The 21,515-nt window shown below is 44.3% G+C and overlaps 1 protein-coding gene across 1 annotated transcript in view; it reads left to right on the top strand.

The window, feature by feature from the left end:
• The first annotated feature begins 695 nt into the window (after window positions 1-695).
• The window catches only part of UGCG (UDP-glucose ceramide glucosyltransferase), a 37,959-nt gene continuing 17,139 nt past the window's right edge, over window positions 696-21,515 (top strand). Inside the window, exon 1 of the mRNA XM_045021471.1 lies at window positions 696-945. Coding sequence (XP_044877406.1) covers window positions 848-945 — 98 coding nt within the window. The 5' untranslated portion in view covers window positions 696-847. The remainder of the gene's footprint in view (window positions 946-21,515) is intronic.

Below are 21,515 nucleotides of genomic sequence, written 5' to 3' on the forward strand. Positions count from 1 at the left end.
CCTTCCTCTGTTCTCTCCCTTCCCAGCTCCCCTTCCCCAACCCTCCCCTCCCCAGCTCCCCCTCCTCTCCTTCCTCTGTTCTCTCCCTTCCCACCTCCCCTTCCCCAACCCTCCCTCCCCAGCTCCCCCTCCTCTCCTTCCTCTGTTCTCTCCCTTCCCAGCTCCCCTTCCCCAACCCTCCCCTCCCCAGCTCCCCCTCCTCTCCTTCCTCTGTTCTCTCCCTTCCCAGCTCCCCTTCCCCAACCCTCCCTTCCCAGCTCCCCCTCCTCTCCTTCCTCTGTTCTCTCCCTCCCCCACCCTCCCCCTCCTCGCCTTCCTGTCCCAGCTCCCCGCCCCCACCTGTCCCTCCCCAGTTCCCCCTCCTCTCCTTCCTGGCCCCTCCCTCCCAGCTCCCCGCCCCTTCACCCCTCCCAGCAGGGAGGAGCTTCTCCTGCCAGCGGCTGCCCCTCGCGGGGCCGTGACATCACTCACGCCCTCGCCGTGACTCACCCCTTCCCCCGCGAGAATCCTGCCCCCTCATTTCCGCCCTTCCCTCCTCCCAGCGACACCCCGCGGCAGGCGAGAGACAGGAGGGCGGGACGGGGCTGCCAAGCGGATGGCGTCACTGCGGGCAAGGGGAGAGGCGAGGGGGGCGTGGCTAGCGGCTGAGAGGGGCGGGGCGGGGCGAGGCGTCCCAGGGTTGTCAGCGCGCGGCGAGCCGTTTCGCTTAGTGCGCGAGCAGCGGCAGGGCGGAGCGCGGCGCGTCCGGCGGGGACGGACCGAGGAGGGGACTGCGGGCAGAGCCGCCAGCGGGGGTCGGAGCGGCCCGGCCAGCGCGTCTCGCTGCGTGCGCGGCCCCGGGGAGGGGATGGCGGTGCTGGCCCTGGCCTTGGACGGACTCGCCATCTTCGGGCTCATCCTCTTCGTCGTGCTGTGGTTCATGCACTTCATGTCCATCATCTACACGTAAGTGCGGCCGCTTCCCCTGGGCGGCGCCGCCCCGCAGCGAGCGGGCTTGGCCCGACTGCCGCCCCGGGCGCTGAGGGGGGCTCGCCGCAGCTCCCTCCGCGCCCCGGCTCTGTACAGAAGGGGGGCGGCATTGCTGGGTGATTCACGTCCCACCGGGGAGCTTCGTTTGCCTAGCGCCTGGGCAGCCTCCCTCCCCGGGGCCGGGGGGACCGTTCTGCCCCCCCCCGACACATGACCCCCCCCCGAGCCGGACCCGCCCCCCACTCAGCCTCCCCCCGACACATTGACCCTCCCTGACACATGGATCCCCTGAGCCGGACCCGCCCCCCATTTAGCGCCCCCCCTCCACACACATCGACCCTCCCTGACACATGGATCCCCTGAGCCGGACCCGCCCCCCATTTAGCGCCCCCCCTCCACACACATCGACCCTCCCTGACACATGGATCCCCTGAGCCGGACCCGCCCCCCCCCCACACATCGACCCTCCCTGACACATGGATCCCCAAGCCGGACCCGCCCCCCACTCAGCCTCCCCCCGGCACATGGCCCCTCTGAGCTGGACCCGACCCCCACTCAGCCTCCCCCCGACACATTGACCCTCCCTGACACATGGATCCCTTGAGCCGGACCCGCCCCCCACTTAGAGCCCCCCCTTCACACATATCGACCCTCCCTGACACATGGATCCCCTGAGCCGGACCCGCCCCCCACTTAGCGCCCCCCCTCCACACATCAACCCTCCCTGACACATGGATCCCTTGAGCCGGACCCGCCCCCCACTTAGAGCGCCCCCCCCACACAAATCGATCCTCCCTGACACCTGGATCCCCTGAGCCGGACCCGCCCCCCACTTAGTGCCCCCCCTCCGACACATCGACCCTCCCCGACACATGCCCCCCCCCCCCAAGCTGGACCCGCCCCCCACTCAACCTCCGCCTGACACATGGTCCCCCTGAGCCAGACCCGCTGCCCACTTAGCCCGCACCTGACACATCGACCCTCCCCGACACATGGATCCCCTGAGCCAGACTGGACCCCTTGAGACATGGAGCCCCCTGAGCTGGATCCCCCCCACACTTAACCTTCCCGACACATGGACACTAGACACATGGATCCTCACAAGCCAGACCCACCTCCCGATGTAGCCTCCTTTCCCCCCCATGAGCTGGACCCCCCCCCCACATGTGACATGGATCCCCCGAGCTGCTCCACCCCAAGCCTACTCCCCCTTGGCACATGAACCCCCTGCCAGCCTGCCCTCAACACATGAATCCCCTTGAGCCTGATCACCCCCCACATGCCCTCCCCAAGCTTTCTGCCTGTTGACACCCAACACGTTCACACCCGTAATATATGCACACCCATAACCCTGCTGCTACATCGCATATACCTGCACACTCCCATAAACCTTCCCTTTCATAACATACACGCATCAGTGAGCCTGCCCTCATTGTTTTTACACACATATACACACATTAGCCTGCACCCCCAGAATACACACACATACACCCCTACCTCCCTCTTCCTGCCCTAACACATCTCAATTGTTAAATATGTGAGTTTGCCTTTTGTTTGGGGCTCTATTACCTCCTGGCCTTCGCCACCATACCTTCTTTTCTTATGTACTGATTTACAGTGATAGGTGTGTGCTTTTCATTCTCTTTTTGTTGTTGTTATTGTTACATTTAAAATGTTTGCTTGGAGGCATAGCCTTGGAGGAGGGACCTTAGGTTTCTTGAGGGTCTCTTGGGGACAGCAGTCATAAAATGTTACGTTGAGCATTCTTTAGAAGGATGCAGACAACAGCTCAGTCTTAAATAGCACACAACTTTGAACAGTCTTAATTTTAGTGATATTTACACTAAGGTTTCTCAAGATAACTTATAATGGCAGGGGGAATGAATTCTGGTATGGATCTGCCTAGATAACTAGCTCCGAAGACAGGTTTCAGAGAGGTAGCTGTGTTAGTCTGTATCAGCAAAAACAATTAAGAGTCCTTGTGGCACCTTACAGACTAAAATTTATTTGGGCATAAGCTTTTGTGGGCTATGACCCACTTTATCAGATGCATGGAGTGAAAATACAGTAGGCAGGTATAAATATGTGCTGTATATTTATTGTTCTAGCTCTGAAGAGAAGAGGTGCTTAAAAATAGCTCCCTGCTACTGTTTATTTCCTTTTTTTATTACTAGGATTGACCAAGCATTTCTGCTTGGGCTGTGTGCAGGAATTGATGTGTGTATGTAAAATGGGAGAGAATATTAAGAGAGAGGTTACTTTTGAATGCAATCAGTATTGTTCAAATAACAGTCTAAATTTACCTTATAATGACTACAGCAATGTATTGGTTACTGCAAATGGGTTTTCCTGTAGCTGTTGCAGAATATACTGTAACAGAGTGTCAAAGGTTCTACTGTTAGTAAATGATGCAAGTCTTCGTTTCGTGTTTTTTGTTTCATGTTATGTGGTGGTTGTGCCATAAAGGTCTCCTGTCTTGCTGTTCACTCAGCCACACCACAATTAGTTGTCTGTGAAATTCTGGCCTCAGTGAAATCAATGGCAAAACTCCCATTGACTGTAGTGTGGCCAGCACGCCAGGATTTCATTTCTGGAATTTGTGGCTATGACTGAATTATGAAAACCCACCTATGAGCATTAATAATTTTATTGTAATTCAATTGTATTTAGCTTCCGTATTCACTCAAGAAACCATACCTTCCTTCCTTGAAAGTTAACTGTACAGGAATGGTATGGCACTCCCCTTTGTGTACTGTTCTCTGAAGTTCCTGTAGGAGCCAGATACTTTCCTGCAAGACTCCCATCAAAGTCAATGGGAGTTCTGAAAGCAAGGGATTGTAGGACTGCAGCCTTAAACATCAAACACCTGCTAACGATAGCTCATCTCAATTGATTAGACTCTGCCTGTTGGTATGCATACTTCCACCTTTTCATGTTCTCTGTATGTATAAATATCTCCTGTCTGTGTGTTCCATTCTATGCATCCGAAGAAGTGAGCTTTAGCTCACGAAAGCTCATGCTAAAATAAATTTGTTAGTCTTTAAGGTGCTACAAGTACTCCTGGTTTTTTTTTTGGTTTTTTTTGCGGATACAGACTAACACGGCTGCTACTCTGAAACACCAGATGGTTTCAGTCTATCCAACTGAAAGTTACTTAAATATAACCTGGGAGATTGTGGAATGCTCATAGTCTTGTTTGGACAGAGTTACATTTCTGCTAAATGTATCTTTGATTGAAGCACTCTACTGTGTTTCTCTCCTCTTCCCCCCCCTTCAAAAAACAACAAAAACAAACCAACCCACAACAGCCCTTCATCCTGTAATTCTGTAGTTGTAGTCACTTGGACAGTCTTTCACTCTGATTCAACAAGGTACTTAAGTACATGCCTAACTTCCAGCATGTGAATAGTCCCATTCCCATCTTTGAAGTTGCATACATGCTTAAGTACCTTGCTGAATTGGGGCCTCTTCTCTTAGTGCCTTCAGGAATTGCCAATGTAAAAGTCCTGTCAGCAGGTTTCCATTACAGGGGTTTTTGATGTGACTTCTTTAAAAACATGTACGTATGTGTATGTGATAGCCACAGGGATGAATTTTGGCATATAGGATTTGAGTCAGGGAACAGCTCTAATGCACAATATTTGGTGAAGTGAAACTGTCACTATTTTCTCAAATTTGAGTGGCTTTGATTTAAAAAAAAAAAGAATTGGGTCACAGTGTGGCCTTTATAGCTCTTGAAATTAAATAAACCATCAAAGATAAAAATCTTAAGTAGCTACTGCTGTTGTCATGGGAAATGTCCATTTTATAAATCTACTTAATACATGTGATTATAAAACAATAATGGTTTTGCTAGGATCATTGAGGTAAGCCCAGTCCCCAGGAAGACTCCCGAAGTTTGGCCCCCTAACAGTAAGGGTTGAATATAGTCTGCATGTATTATTTTTAGGCAGGTTTAAAGATCTTAGCCATTTCAGTCAAGCCCCATGCAGAGTTATCTGCCATGAATCCCTTGTGCCTACCTGGAGTCTATTTGAAGTCAATAAGGACTGCATATAGGGGCACAGGTCCGTCTACTGATCTAATGGCAGGATTGTGGCCTACCACTGTAGACTATCTAAATATGTTAATTTGAGAACCTAAAACATGTTGTTTTTGAAATAACTTTTTAAATTTATGAAGCTAGGAGATGCTATAAGTAGCTAAGGTGGACATATTTAACAGAAAATGAGTGCATGGCAAAGGAGAAGTTAGATTCTGCAGTATGTATGATGTACCGAGGAAAAATGTGAATGAAAATATTGGCTGAAATAATACATTCTTAAGTTATAGGAAACCATGGAAAAAACAAGGACTAGTTCTTGATTCCCTCCCCCCCCCCCCCGGCAATCTATTTACATATAACGATTTTAAGTAACGTTTTCCAATGGTATCCATTCACAATTCTTCCAGGGTGTAGTGCAAATGACTCTCTAAAATTAAAAAGAAACATTTAAAATGGTATATTAAAATTTATAGCATTCCAAGATGTATGCTTAAAAAAGAACTTTTGAACCAGTGAGTGAGAGTCTGAGTAACACTGGATTTATGGTTGTACTATTTTAATGCTAATTACTTACATTGATCTTGATAGAAATTGTGTATCCATAAATAATGTTCTTTTAACATAGATTTATTTATTTATAAACATATAGTTAAGAAATACCTGAATTAAGATTGCCTGTGTATCCTTAATTTGCCCTTCTTTGTCACCGTGTATTTGCATGATGATAGTCTTTAATTACATGATGACATACTTTTTTGTTTTTAAAATTCATTCCTTCTGTCAGTGTTGTTGGTAAGATGCCTGCCTCATTTGCTGCAGAAGTTGGAAGATGTGTGGTGAATGAGGCAGGGGATTGCAGGAAGAGATTGGATGGTCTTGTGGTTAAGGAAATTGAATGCCACCCTGGAGAATTGGATTTTATCCTTGCCTTAGCCGTAGAGTACCTGTGTGGTGCTTGGCAAATCACTTACATGAAAATGTCCACAGTTGGCCACTCCTTTTCTGTGTACCCAACTGGAGATACCTGCATTTACAGTTTTGAGTTCTCAGTTCTCCTGCAACTGAGCACGGTAGGAGCTCTGATCTGAACATACATAGTGCCATAATATGCTGCATATTCTGAAAAATTGGGTCCTAGTCTTCTAAAATTGGGCACCCAAAATAAATTTGGCACTTTCAGCTTTAAACTCCCCACATGTTTCATTAGTGAGGTTGGAATCTTTAGCTGCATGGCACAGTCCTCAAGCATGTGAGCTAGAGAGTAAGTGGTAAAAGGCTTTCATCTTCTGTGTGGACCTGCCTCTAGAGGGAGCTGGAGACCCACTTTGCCTTTGGCTTTCACAGCTGTTTTGCTACACACCAAAGGAATGTTGAAATTCAAGAATAATGGTTTTGATTCCAGATTATGTCGGGGAGTGATCTCTAGTGGTTACAGCCCTTCAGCTCCTAGCTTCCCCCACTCCTGTCTGACTCATGCACCTGCTCCACTCTGACCTAGCTCCCACCCCTTCTCCTCATCTTGATCTGTTCTTGACCCTCTCCCCTCCCTGCCTTGCATCTCTTCCCCCTCACCCTTCTGAATCTGACTCAGGCCACTTTACTCCTTCTCCATGTTGCCTGGGCACCAGCAAAGAAAGCATTGGCAGCACAGGGGAGAGAGTCTTTCAGCTCAGTTCTGGTGCCGCAACAGTCTGGCAAGGAAAATCCAGCTTATCCTCTTGTGCTCTGGGATGGTGCACACTCTGTTGCTTTGTGTGGATGGTGTATGTGCAGGTTGGTTGCCGACAGAAGCTGTGAAAGGGTGGAACATTCTTAAAGGAGATGCAATCTTTGGATAATTTCACTGCCAGACTCCAAAATCTCTGTGGAGCATGTGTAATTTGAGATCCTCCCCCCCCCCCCCAGGGTTTTATAATTTGGTGAAATCTGGACAGATTTTCTTGAGGAAGGAGACTCATTTCTATCACCCAGATGACCCCCTACCAAATTTCAGGTCCTTGTTTCAAGGTAGGGAGGCAATTGAGCATCTCAGGGAAATGGCTGAATTTTGAGTTTTGTCTTTTTAATGACTGAAACAATGTATCTTTCCCTAAACTCATTCTTGGATACAGCTGATTTTCTTCCAAATTTAGACTGTTTAGCTTTTACTATAGATGTTGTCACCTGTAGTTTTTTCTTGCATGCTGCAGAAATTTTGAGAGAGGTGAAAACAAGGTAGAAAGGATGGATTTATGGTTAAGGCACTGGACCAGGGCTTTAAAGACTTGCATTCAGTTCCCAGCCCTTCTACAGACTCCTTGTGTGATCTTGGGCAAGTCATTTAATATCTGCACCTCAATTTCCTATCTATAAAATGAGACTGATACTAAATAGAGGTATTGCAAAGATAAATTCAGTAATGTTTATAAGGTGCTCAGATAAAACAGCATTGTGGTCATAGAAACTGATACTACTGTTGGTGTGTATACCTAAAATAACGGGGGAAGATTTCCCTACCACTGGAATTTGATTGAAGTAGTTATCCTACTCTTAGACTAGTTAGTATAGGTATGAAACCTGGTTTATTAGTTCACCAGGCTACTGTGCAATATTAAAATATAATGGAAATATATTTAGGGCCAAATCGTGCTCCCATTGACTTCTGTAGGAGTTTTTGCCTCTGATTTCAGTGGAAACAGGATTTGTCCCACTGTATCTAACTCTATGTACATGCTAGAGCTTAAGTCAGTGTAAGTTATGTTGCTCAGGGGTGTGAATAAGCCACCCCCTAATGTAAGTTACAGCGGCCTAGGTGCAATGTACAGCGCTGCAACTTTCTCGCTCAAGGGTATGAAAAAACACCCCTCTGAGCGCAGCAAGTTTCAGCGCTGTAAAGCGCCAGTGTAGACAGTGCACCAGCGCTGGGAGCCACGCCCCTTGTGGAGGTGGTTTTTTTTGCCGTGACCACACAAGCCACGTTAAAGAACTGCCATGGCTGCGCTTTAGCATTGCCAGTGTAGACTAGCCCTAAGATTTGACTCTAAACATGGCTTTGTCATAAATAACACTTTTCAGTAGTGTTGTTGCTCTGATGTTGAGGCTCAGGAATACCAAATTTGAGTATCTTTCAAATGTAATTATATGTGGCAAGAAGTTCCTTACTATGAGGATTTTTATTCTTTTGGATTGAGCTAAATTAATACAGCTTTCTGTTAAATAGCTAATGATGTTCAGTGCCAGCATAAGTTAGGTACCCCCTCCCCATCTGTTTTGTTCAGAAGTAATGCCTATCTTAAGTTAGGTTAGTGAGTTGTCTTTCGCGTACCCAGAGCAACTAGCAATATATCTGCTAATTCCTTTTTGTGAGTAAGACTAAATGTTTCTGTTGGACAACGTAGATCATGAAATGGTGTTTTGCTTAATTTTGGACTCCCCAATAATGATTTAGAATACATTGGCAACACAGTGTTAAACTAACTCCAAAACAAACTGTTTCCAGAAATTGCTGTAATGAACATAACTCTTCCTAGAAGACCAAATTGCTACTGAATTCCTTCTGTTAAAACTACCATATTGTAGCTGGACTGTTAGATCAGTTAACAATATTTCTATTATTGTTGCATAGTGTTTTAGGTCATTTTCTTCCGTATTTAATATTTTCCTTTTCAGAGGTACCAGTATGAAAATTAAAGGCTGATTTCTGCCCCGCCTCATAAAACAAACACAAAACTAAACCAATCTATCTTTCAGGTTTATCATGCCTCTTTGCCAGGCAATAGTATGTACAGGGTGCTGAGTAGGGATTGGTTGAAGAAGGAAGTGATATCAAATCAAACAATTGTTATATACTTCAGAATAGCATTTGATAATGGCTTCCTATTTTTGTTTAATGTAAATATTGCTGCAGTGTGACAAATTTTATAGCAAAGAACTTGCAGCTGACCTTTTATTCAACTAAATATGATTATATAATCATGTTTTTTTTGTTGTTGTTTTTTTGAATGGAACACTTCATTTTCTGGACATCTAGAATCATTTGTGCTTCCTAGACTCATGTGTCCTCTGATACTAGGGGTTTATTAAAGAAGATTATAATCTTGAGACTTGTTCTACAAAAAATTTATTAAATTGCCTCCTTTCTTTCCATGTCATGATTCTATTTCAATTTCAGCTGTCTGTGCTCTTGTACCTCCTGCTCTATTTTAGGTGTATTTGCAGATTTTGCAGGGGCTAGGCTGGGGTTAGTTTGTCTTGAATGTGGCTGTGAAGTCTTTGTGATTTGGTTTTTATGACAAATTAAATAACTTGAATGTTCTAGGACCAGTAGTTAAAATTGTGCAGATAGTTTTTAATAGTTTGTGCTAGCCTGGACATTGCACGTTGAATAGTCTGTGCTTTTGGAGGTGGTGGTGTCTTGCTCAGTGTCTCTCTGAGACTGGCTTCTGGATTCTAGACTACAGTTCCACACCCAAGACAGAGAAATAATTTGCTGGCCCAAAATACTGTGGGATCACTGTCAAGGACAAACTTAGGCCTTTATCCTGCATTGGTAGTATATGCGGACAGGCAGACTGCCAAACCCAATCATTTGCAGAATTAGCGCCTTAACTATTTTTCTGTGGAAAGAAGAATATGTAATGCCAACCTTTCCTGTTCCTTCAGAAATCTTTGAAATGTCATAAATTTAGCTGAAGGAGTGATATTCCAGGATAAAAAAAAAGATGAGTCAGATGGTGTCACAGCATCTCCTGTCTAAGACCATGGGTGTCATGCAAATAACTGATTTATAAGCACAATGATAGCTTCTCCAAAGGGAGAATGCTTTCTTTTTACAATAATCTTTGGAGTCTTAAGCTTTCTGCCTCCATGTTGTGGAAAACCTGGTTATTTTTCACAGGCTGTTCAACAGACTGTTCTTAGGTCGATTAATTGCATAGAATTAGTGTTCTTCACATCTCTGTGGCTGAAGTAATGTGTGGCAGAAAGATAGCATGTATGAACTTCCTGAAATTTTAAGTCTTAAAATCAATAATAATTTTCAAAAACTATTCAAAGAGATAATCACGTGGTTTAGATTTTGTAAAGAAAAATGGAAATATTGTCATGATGTTTAAATTGGGGGGGGGGATGTCAAATGGTGGTGGATTTAAACGTTCTTTGTAGGGTTTGCAGTGTAAACTGTGCTTTGTTGCATTGGGATTTAAGAACTAGCAAGTAAAGCTAAGTCTAGTTTTTCTGTCCATACTGAGTAAATGCAAAAACAAACCAATAATAATGAAGAGTGAGAGTTCTGAAACTTCGAGTTTAATAATACGTTAGCAAGGAAACACTTTAACCTGACACGGTTTCCATTGGCTTATACTTTCTAATATGCAGCCACAAAGACAATGTTCCATAATCCATAAGGAAAGGTTAACGTGCATCCTGTCCATAAGACATCAGAAATTAAAGCAGAAATCAATATATCTAGCAACTTGTGGATACAGAATAGAGTTGAGAGAGATGTTCCAATTAAGACCGTCTCATTCACTCAGTTTAGTAAGACCATGAAAGAGCTCCCAATCTAAAATCCTCTTGAGTTAAGAGCAAGTTCTGAGCCTAAATTGCCGCTAAGTTTCTCGGTTCTATGGAACTATAGTGCAGCACACTGGAAATATTGTAGCAGCTATATTTTAAATATAAAAATTGAGTGTCCTTCATTAAAAGTGTATAGCACAGTCAGTATAGTAGCGTCTGTCTATTTTTGATGCTCGGTTCACCAGGTCCCCATGTTTACAATTTTCAGTATGACAAAGATATTTGTACTGATAATCCTTACCTACATTATGGAAGTTGTCAGGGGGATGAAGTAGAAGGCTTTGACAGTTGGGTAGGAGGCAGATGGCACCAAGGGAGTACTAAGAGACAACTTCAGACTGTGAGATAAACACATTGGCTAGCTAGAGTTTTTGCTAGAGCGGTGAACAGTAGAATAATTGAATTGTCATTTAAATTGTCATCTTTATTAGTTCATTAAGATGAAAGGGGCAGTTCATATTTTTCAGATCTCTTATTTCAGGTTTTCCGCAGAATCGGAGAACACTACATTGGCTTACTATTTCTGTTTTAAAGTTTTGTGTCTAACGGTAAGCGTTAGATACAGTTCTGATTTTTAAATGAAAGTTGGAGATTCTGTATGCCCAGATCTGTTGCAAGGGGTAGATTCTGCAGCCACAGAACACATGGGGCCCTGTATTGTCCTCTGGAGATTTCCTCTTAAGTAGATTAAAAAAACATTATTTTCAGTATATTGAGACAACTCTCTGAAGACACACAAGACTTTCCTACAATCAGAAAATGTGCAAGTAAATTCCCTCTAGTTTTGCACATTCTGATCTGGTGAGAGCTCTAGGGTACACAAGCTTTCTGGTTCAGCCACTCTGGGTGGGTGGGGTGTCTTTTGTTTTTTGTTTTTAACCTCCCTGTTTTACATGCTGTAAAATACACTTAATTAACATGATAAAAGTGCTGGGGCTCCCACTAGTTTTAATACTGGTACAGCTTATTATATGCAACCTTACTTGTTTCTCCTGTGTCTGTATATCATACTTGATTGAACAGGGAAGAGATTTCTCAATTAAAAATCTCTGCATAAATTGTAGGGGGGGAAGGGTACAGCGTTAACTTTTTTTGGAATGGAATATTATTAAATTGTATAGCAATTTTTGTATGCTAAGCAATACTTGGTAGTAAAAAGAGAACTCAAAATAAGATCAGATCTCTCTGTGCCAAGTCTCAGGTTGACTTAGAACCAGAATGCCCAGCATATGTTGAGTTGTTCTGGAACAGTCTCCTTTAAAGAATATCAGCCCTATCTGAGGATTTAAAATTAAGAAATCTCTCTTCACTAAAATCCTGTTTAATGGGATTTTCTATTCTCTGTCACATCCCCCTGTTTCCGTTTATCTTTGCACACACGTCAGTGGTTAGGTCATAGGCCTAGGAGTCAGGAAATTTGGGTTTTATTCTCATCTGTGCTTTGACACTTTGGGGAAATCGCTTTGGGGAATAATAGCTACTTTTTGAAAAACACTTTGAGTTATGTGGATGATAGGAATTGTTACAGCTATATATTAAATGTTAAGTAGTCTTTCCACTCTTTTCTGTTCTCATGTTTTTCCACCTTAATTCTGTATCTCATCTATTTCATGGCATTTGTCTTTTCCATGTGTTGATTTCTTGCATTTTATTTCCAGTCTTGGCTTTAGTGCATTCCATTCAGATATTACCTCTTCGTTTTATACCTGGGTATGTAACATGTGGCAGAGGAGAATGTCGTCATAGTGGAATCATAAAATGTGACTCTGGGCCACCCTTTCTTTGTAACTGCTGTGTGAGGAGGTGTTGATCAACTGTAGGATGCTTTCGTTAAACAGGAACTTCTAGTTAGATTTCATCTAAGAGCCTGTTTATTTTTGAAAAAACAACCACCCTCCCTCCCTTAAAAATAATCTGGTTGTGGCCATTTGATCCTGGAAAGTAGCCAGAGCAGCTGTTTGTGCTTTGTGTTGCAGAAGTTGGATTCCTTGATGCTGTCCTCTACTTCTGTCTTTCTAACTCTTCTGTAGTCATCTCTGTAGGATGGGATACAATAGGGAAAGTTTGCCTCCTTCTCTTCAGCCCCCTCTCCCCCCTCAATCCTAACTATCCATTTGAAGCAATTGAAAAGAAAACTATGGAATGAAGACCAGAGATCTGGGAACTACACAACTCTTGGAAAATATTGTAGGTTAAATCATCACTTTGGATTGGAGACATCATGTGATAGAATAATGGCCTCTGCATATGTTTGCTTAGTTGCTCTTTATCACTAGTACTAATTGCTCTTTATCACTAGTACTAATCTTACGTCTGAGGGAATTCTGCACCATAAAAATAAAAATTTTGCACGCTATTGTAAAATGCTGCATATTTTATTTGTCAGTAAATAAATATGGAGGCTCCAGCGTGACAGTGGGGAGCACCCTGCAGCCCACCCCCTGGGACATGGACTCAGTGATGAGTCTGCACCTGACCCTGATATAGTGCAAGGGCTGGGCCCACCCCAGAAACTCTCCAGGGCCCTTCCTGCTCCTCTGCGCCAGGCACACCAAGATAGCAAGCAAGGGGGAAAGAGGCCTGCATGCATGCCCAGCCCTGGCCCCCAATTCAGGTAGACTCAGCCCAGCAGGATCCAAGTGTGGAGGGGCTTAGTGTGGGGTGAGAGGGTTCTGTGTGGGGCATTCTGAATGCGAGCGGTTTGGTGGAGGATCTGGTGCAGGAGGGATCTGGATGCACAGGGGCTTGTTATGGGGTTCTGGGTGCAGGGGGAATAGAACTCTGTAGGAGGGGGTCTAGGTATTGGGGGATGGGGCTCAGGAAGGGGTGCTGAGGGAGTGGGGCTCTGGGGTGGGGTCTGAGTGGGGGGCTCAGTGGGTGGTAGTCTGTGTACAGGGGGTGAGGCTTGGTGGGGATGCTGGGTGCAGGGGTTGGATGCGGAGGGGTCTGTGTGTGTGTGGGGTGGGGGGGGGGTCCGGATGCTTAGGGTTTGGGTGGAAGGGGGAGCAGCTCCCTGTACAGTGAGGCCTCCCCCTGTGGCTGAGGAGTGATTGGGGGGGGGCAGGAAGGGAGGGGGTGCAAAGCTTCCTGTAGCCAAAATAAGTTTCTGAGGGTGGGTCTAATCTGGCCCAGCTGCTCCTTATAGGGAAAGAGGAGCTGAGGATGGGCACATCACCACTCTTGTGGCTTCCCTTTTGTTTCCCCATCAGAAAGTCATTTTTCTGCAGGGACACAAAGAAATCTGCAGAGGATATGAATTCTGCATAGGCGCAGTGACACAGAATTCCCCCAGGAGTAATTTAATCTAGGTACATTTAAAATGAGCTGATGTAGCCAAGGTAGTATACTCTGAGAATTGTTCCATGTAGGGATAGGGGAGTGACCAGATCGGTTTGAAAACAGCAAACAGCTGGTTTGAGGGTGTTCTAAAGTTCAGCAAGCAGCTTTGTAAAAGTGATATGTTCTAAACACTTACAGTTTGCAATTTACAGTGGAGTTTCCTGGAATCTAGAAATTGAAGGTCTGCCATGCTCTTTTTCTTATAGCAAAGTAACATGACGCAGCATTGCTATGCCAACAGAATTTGTTGGAAAGCACGGTGTAGCAAAACGAAAATTAGTAAAGTTGAAAAGGAAATAGCTGGTAGTGTAACTATGTCATTGCAAATAGTCTTTCTCTGCTTGGGAAGCAAAGCTAGATTATCATTATTAGCATGAGTGCCAATACATAAGGCGTTGATGCAGATGTTGCCAACCTCTTCTGCCCTTCCCCCTTTCAGTGAAAACCAGCCAACTAAACAAACCCTTTGTAGTGCAGCTACCAAGTGTACTGAGCGATTGATTACTGTATTTTGAATCCTGGTTGGATCCAGTGGACTTCAAATAGAATTAAATATAAAAGCTATTGGGCAATTTACTGCAAAACAGTCACATGCAGAGTTAATGTGGGATATTGAAACTTAGAATTAGTAGCCATCTACATTCCCAAGTGCAGAACTAGTTTGCATAATCAGTTCATTGATGAAATTCGGAATTCTTTTCAAATAAGTCTTATACTGTTCCCACTTTTCACTGTGAAAAGCAGCTATTGCAGTTAAGCAAAGGATTCTACCGAAAAGCCATCCTTAAGCAAATTCCAAAGTTAATTTCAAGTTATGGTATTGAATGTGCATTCCCAATTCAGTGCTCTTTATTCCCTGGCCCTGTGACATAGTGCATTTTATGAGTGAGGTATGTTAGAAGTACTACTTATGTAACTCTGGAAAGACATCACTTTGTTGTTAGGTGCCTTAGAGATACTTAAGAATCAATGTCTGTAAAACTTCCAGACCTTATGCTAGTAGTGTTGATATCTTGACATTATTCGACAGATGCTTGTAACTGTTCTTTAAAGATTATTTGCCAAGCATGATGAAACCATCTGTATTTTGGATAGTTTCTGAAGGAATAGCATAATTCTGTAATGAAAACTCTCAAACATTTTTAAAGTATCATTATTAAGGGCATGTGGGTTACTGCTTCAGCTGAAAGACTTAGCAGCCATTGTGCTATGGCGAGTTTCTTATATTTGCCCCAACAATTTTTTCCATTTTTATGGAAAGAATGTTCTGTTAGACTTAAAATGGGGATGTTAATTTTAGACTTTTTTTGTTGGGGTGGCTTGAGTAACATTTAGAAAGAGAACGAGGAGTCCTTGTGGCACCTTATAGACTAACATCGTATCCGATGAAGTGGGTTTTAGCCCATGAAATCTTATGCCCAAATTTGTTGGTCTCTAAGGTGCCACAAGGACTCCTCGTTCTTTTTGCTGATTAAGGCTATGGCTATACTTGCACTTCAAAGCGCTACCGCGGCAGCGCTTTGAAGCGCTAAGTGTAGTCAAAGCGCCAGCGCTGGGAGAGAGCTCCCACCTCCCTGTGGGGAATAACGTACAGCGCTGGGAACCGCGCTGGGGCTTTGACCACACTGGCGCTTTGCAGCGCCACTATTTGCAGCGCTGGAGAGGGTGTGTTTTCACACCCTGCTGCAGCGCTGCAAATTTGCAAGTGTAGCCATGGCCACAGACTAACACGGCTGCCACTCTGAAACCATTTAGAAAGAGGGAATTCATTGTGTCTTGGACTGGACAGTGGTATCTTATTACCCAGAAATCTGCCCTCAAAAGCATTTGTCCTTTTTCAGTCTCAGAAAACTAAAGGTACTTTTGAGTCAGCAAGATGAATAGTGGTTCCTTCCATGGGCTAAGACAGGGGTTAGGCTTTTAAATGTTGCAGATGTCATTACAATAACATACCCAGTAGTGGGGTTTTGAGGCTGCTAAATGTTTCAAGTCTCCTGGCTCTTAATCAGAAAATCACATGACAAACCAAGAGGAATTTCCGTACTCAGTGCAAATGACTATAAAGTGTTAGGTACACTATGCAAGCTCCATGAGAGGATTGTTTTCTATTATTCAACTGGTTTTGAACTGTACTTGTCAAAAACTTGAGTTGTCATGAGAACTGCTGCTGAAGAATGAATTTGCTTAAGTTGGAGAAAAAAAACAATTACAGAAGATCTATTGTTCTTGTTTTCTTGGATGGCGTAAAAGAAGTCTTTCCCATCCCTTGGTTTTTCTTTCTGAACTAAGTTACCCACTGAGAAAGGGATAACATGCTTGTTTGAAACACTGTCGTCTCATGTGTTGGACTACAGTGAAAGTGATTAGAAAACAACAAATTAAGGAATAGTTGCAGGTTTTGTGTGCAAAGATGCTATGGAAAACAGCAGATGTCCTCAGATTCAATTCTGTGGCCACCTGATTGACTTGGACATTTGTACTCATTCTGTGACTGAAATTTAGATAACCGCAAGCAGGTCAGGCCATTGCTGCAGCTTGGCAGGAGTTACTTGACGCTCCCCTCTCCCCAAAGTAATGAATGGTATTGGGGAGGATGGTTTACTGGACACCCGTTGGCAGCAAATGCTGCTCCAGTAAGTTACCACTTCATGGGATTGACAGTGTGACTTACACAAAAAATTAGACACTTCAAAACTAGAAAAGATCCATCTTTCAAACACTGTGAAACTGTTGTTGAGCAGTCAGCAAAAGGAAATGAAGTTCACCATGGGTGCTGCCAGGCATACAGAGCAAACAGTGTATTACGTTTTGGACTGTGGCTTTTTTAATATGGAGAGTCATGCCTTTGGCTTTGCGAATAAGCTGTCCCGGAGAATTTGTAGATGTGGCATAGACATTTGTCAAAGATCTGTGACGTCTATTTCAACTGAATGCTTTAGAGACTGATTATACAGATATCAGTAAAGTACTGTATATTGGCTCCGGAGAAAAGAAATGACAGAATTACCTTTGGCGGAGGGGAAGGCTATTCGTTGACATAGAAAAATGATGAAAAGCCAAGCTGTTCTTCCAAAGCACTCACTTCACACTGAGGAAAATATCTAATTCATAAAAAGAAAACTAGTAACCATTGAAGTTAAAGCTTAAAACCTAAATTCCCAGAGAATTACAGTAATGTGTGCACACAGTGTTCTTGGAATGAAACCATTATTGTTTATACCCAGATAATAATATTCCACAATAGGCACCTAGGAAATACTCCATTGTGGAAGGAGAGCAAACTTGGTACAGCCCTTGGTACAGGCTCTGAGAGTTGAGGAAGGTGGAAGAAGGTAAATACTTACTTTAGGTATCCTATGTAAAGAGAGAAGAATGATTAGCTTTGTGCGTACTAATTTTTTTTTAAAAAATAGCAAGCTTAAAGAATTTTGTCAACTTTACCCTTACAGCAGCGGTTCACCACTACATATCACAAGGAAATGTTGGCCCTTAAATTTGATTAGAAATAACTGACTATACAGCTAGTTGTTCTTGTGATAGTGCCCAAAATGCAGCAGCCATGTTCTCAAACCATTAAGAAAAACACCACTGTGGTCTCAAAGAGCTTAAAGTTTTAGACATAGAACTTCATAGCTTTTGACAGTTAGCAACTTTTCCCCTCTTGTAAATCTCAATGTCCTTCTTTCATTCATTGCAGTCAAAGGCAATGGGTAGCTCTGTTATGGCTAACTTAATAGATGTCAGTTCTCATAATTATAGCCTAGTGGGTAAAAGTGTCTGTCTCATATTTTAGAGAGAGCGCCTTCAAATCCAGTTAAGTTTCTACTGGCACTCTTTTCTATAAATGTGACTTAAGTTTAAATCTTGTTAACATTCTAAAATGCACAAAACCTGATCCAAAATACTTTTAAAAAATGTAAATATTGCCTAATCACCCCAATTGTCTTCACTCTTCTCTTTCAATAGCTACTCTTTAACAAGCCTGTTCTTATATCTCCTAGAGTGTTTTTATGCCATATTTCCATTAAAAAATTAATACCTTTTAATTGTTTTTATCATTGCCAATTCAAATAAATTACTACATTCTGAAAATGACAAGCTTTCCCCAGGATGAGCAGTTCAAATCTATTGTATAAAATATTTCTTAAACAAACAAACAAATCTGTCTCTATTCTTGTGCTACATAACTGGGAAAACCTGTCTGTGTGGTTATTGGCTTGGAAGTCGTCATGGCATTTTAAAATCTCCTGTAGTACTGTAATAGGGCTGTCTGTACATTCATAACACTAACATGGCACTGACAGTAAGCCATGAGGCGTATGCTAGTACAGTGTGCTCCAGTCTCTTTATCATCCAGAGTGCACATGCATGCTTTTTACAGTAATATTAGCAATAGAGTAACTTTAGCTTCCACGAAAGAAGAAGCTGCCTCTACAGATGCCTTCTGTCTCTGTTGCTCTGATGAGGACCCTATCAACACTGCAAGCCTCATGCCCCCACAGATATGAGATCCTCCATCTACTATTATATCAGGAACTTACTTCCATAATTATCACAGGGATCTGTAATTTATCATGTACTTTGGACCACCTCGTGTCCACTCTGCTGTAATCTATCCCGCTACTCATTCTAATAGTCCAAACCACCACCACTTTGTTTTAAATTAACCTGCCCCAAAAGTATTTCTTCCTTCTCCCCAAAATGTGTAATTTCCCCTGAAAGTACCCTCCCCTTTGCCCCCACAGGCCAGGTCAGCCAAGATTGAGTCCTGGGCCACTGTTGACATTTTTTGTCCTTAAAAATAACTACCTCAAAGCTAGGTATCTCGTGGTCCTGTAGGGCTAGACGTTTGAAATGTATCTCGGTGGAAAAAAGAGTAATCTGCAGTTTTTAAAAGGAGACGCAGCACTTTTTTCTAGCTGTGGAAGAACGTGAGACACAGGAATTCAGACTCATAACAGTTTTATGTACAAAAAGGTGAGACAGGCCTAAGATTGAATCCTGCCTGTTTTGGGCCTTGGGTAGAAATACTTTTTTTGGGGGGAGGAGGAGGGGGAGAAATCTGTGTTTGAGGTGCAGAGGAAGAAATCTTATCTGGCTGGTTTGGGGTGATGACTGTTCAAAGCTGCTCTTGGGCTGGAATGTTGACATCCTGGGATATTAATTAGTGGGCAGGCAAAGATGCAGGATAATCTTTTTCACATGGCTATTTTCTCCATGTGTATGTGTGTAAGTAACATGGGCAGCCACCTCCTGTGATCCCCCCCCTCATGGCCAGAGGTCACTTAAAAGCACCCTTCCTCTATTTCCTGCCGCCCCCTGCCCCCGGGTACTTTAAAAACTCACTCAATTCAAAAGTGTTTCAAACAGTCTCCCCTTGGGGTCCGATTTGAGTCCTCAGATGCATACTGGCACTCTGGGCCTCTACCCCAGTTCACTGTCTTTCCTGATAATCCAAAATAACACCATGGTCTTTCAGAAATAGAACACAAGCTCAGAGTCTTCATCCCAGTTTCAGATGGGCACAGTCCCACCTCCTTGAGGGACTGTCTTTCTGCTTCCCAGCATCTTCTGCCTTTAGTTTGCCCTTCTCCACAGGCCTTTCCAGTCTCACCCCTGCTTGGACAGGGTGGCTCTCAGGCCTCCCTGCCTGGAGAACTGTCATCACTCTCTCCTGCTTCTTGAGCTTTTCCCCCACTGACTGAGGGCCCTGCTGAAGCTTTCTTGCTCCCTGCAATGTGTACAGACATAACTAATTTCCTGGGTTTCCTTACTTCATTGCGATTTCCCGCTCCTTTTGTATGGGAATCCCATAATTCCTCTCAAGTGGGGCTCATCCTGTAATCGGCGCTGGCTTAGCTCCAGGCGCTCTAGCCCATTGGGCAAGCCATCCTATTCCATTACACTGTATGTAGTCCAATGTACTCCATAGCAATGTTCCCCCTTTCATTATTTGGGATCTCTTGTTTCTTTCTCGTCTATCTTTCTCCCACTTCACAAAATCTCTCGTCCTTTTCATGACCCTTCCTTCTTTTATTAAAACTATTTCCCATTCAATCTTCTCTGCCCCCTTCTCCTTCCCTGGGTCTCCTGTCCTCATTTGTCCTTGCCTCCTTCCTCCAAATGTGCTCTCCCAGCACCATTTCCTTTCCTCATCTACCTTGTTCTCCACCTCTAATTTCCCTGAATCTGCCTGGGTGTCCTTATTCTTGTGTTGCAAAGCCTCTTCCACTCTGTTCTGTCCTGGATGCTCTTCGTTCTCTTGCTCCTTACTTCCCCTCAATACTGTCTCCAGTTCTCCCAGGGTTCTCTTTCGTCACAGTCAAATTGTCTCTCCCTACTCGGGCCCCAAATCCTGTCCTTCAGACTTGCCAAATCCTGAGTGCTGTTCCCCTGAAACTCCTTATGGAATCTTTGTCCCCTCACTCCCCTTCTTTCCCAAGTTGTATGAGCCACTGCTTTCCTACCCCTAGTCCTTCTGTCTTGTTCTTGCCCTTTTGCCTTCCCCAAATTTCTTTCCACCTCATTGATGTTTTGTAAGCCCCACTGCCTTTCCAGTGCCACTCTCTCTCTAGACCCTTCTTTGAGGGCTTCTGTGCATTCCCACCTGTGGGATGTGATTGTCTTGGGGTCAAGCTGCACAACTGCCTTAAGAGACGCAGCTTTTCGGCGTGTGCATTAGAGATCTTATGTAAGGATGACATCAGCCTACTCTGTATAAGGGAGTGCACCTCCATCTACTTCAGCTTATGTATTGCTGCAGTGGGCTACCAGACTCTTCTTTGGTCTCATCAGGCTAGGTCTTCCCTTACTCTAGATTATTAATAGTAGATACCTATAGTTGGTGTAGAATGGTATAAGATAGCTTTGTGTACATAGCTGGCCCTTAGTCCAGGAGCCTTTGATCCCGCACCAGGACCAACGGGGTTCTGAACTGCATACGGAATGTCTACAGCAGGGGTCCCCAACGCGGTGCCCGTGGGTGCCATGGCGCCCACAGGGGCATCTTAATGTGCCTGCGTCCTGACCAGCGGTCGAGCATCCGCCGAAATGCCACTGACAAGCGACGTTATTGAGAGGCATCGCCGCTGAAATGCCGCCGAAATTCGACGGCATTTCGGTAGATGCTCAATCACCGCCACAGTCCTTCGTCTGGCGCCCGCCAAATGAAAAGGTTGGGGACCACTGGTCTACAGTACAATAAAATGCTTGCAGCTGGCTCATATCAGCTGACTTGGGCTCATTGGGCTTGGGCTGTGGGCCTATAAATTTTCAGTATAGATGCTCAGGCTGGTGCCTGGGCTCTGTGACCACCCCTTCCCCTCCACCCCCATCCCGGAGTCTCAGAACCTGGGCTCCAGCCTGAGACTGAAGATCTACACTGCGGTTTTATAGCCCTACAGCCTGAGCATGAATCAGATGACATGGCCAGCTGTGGGTGTTTTCTTGCAGTGTTGGCATTACCCATAATGACTTCGAGATGAGACTCCTGGGAGCCTCTTGATCATACTAGAGATTGACATCTGCAATTTCTTCAGTAAATGAAGCAAGAGATGACAGCCTTGCTTATTACACCAATCTGATTTGTCCCCTGAGCATCATCCAT

This window comes from Mauremys mutica, chromosome 6 (assembly GCF_020497125.1).
Source record: "Mauremys mutica isolate MM-2020 ecotype Southern chromosome 6, ASM2049712v1, whole genome shotgun sequence".
In the NCBI taxonomy this organism is placed as follows: Eukaryota; Metazoa; Chordata; order Testudines; family Geoemydidae; genus Mauremys; species Mauremys mutica.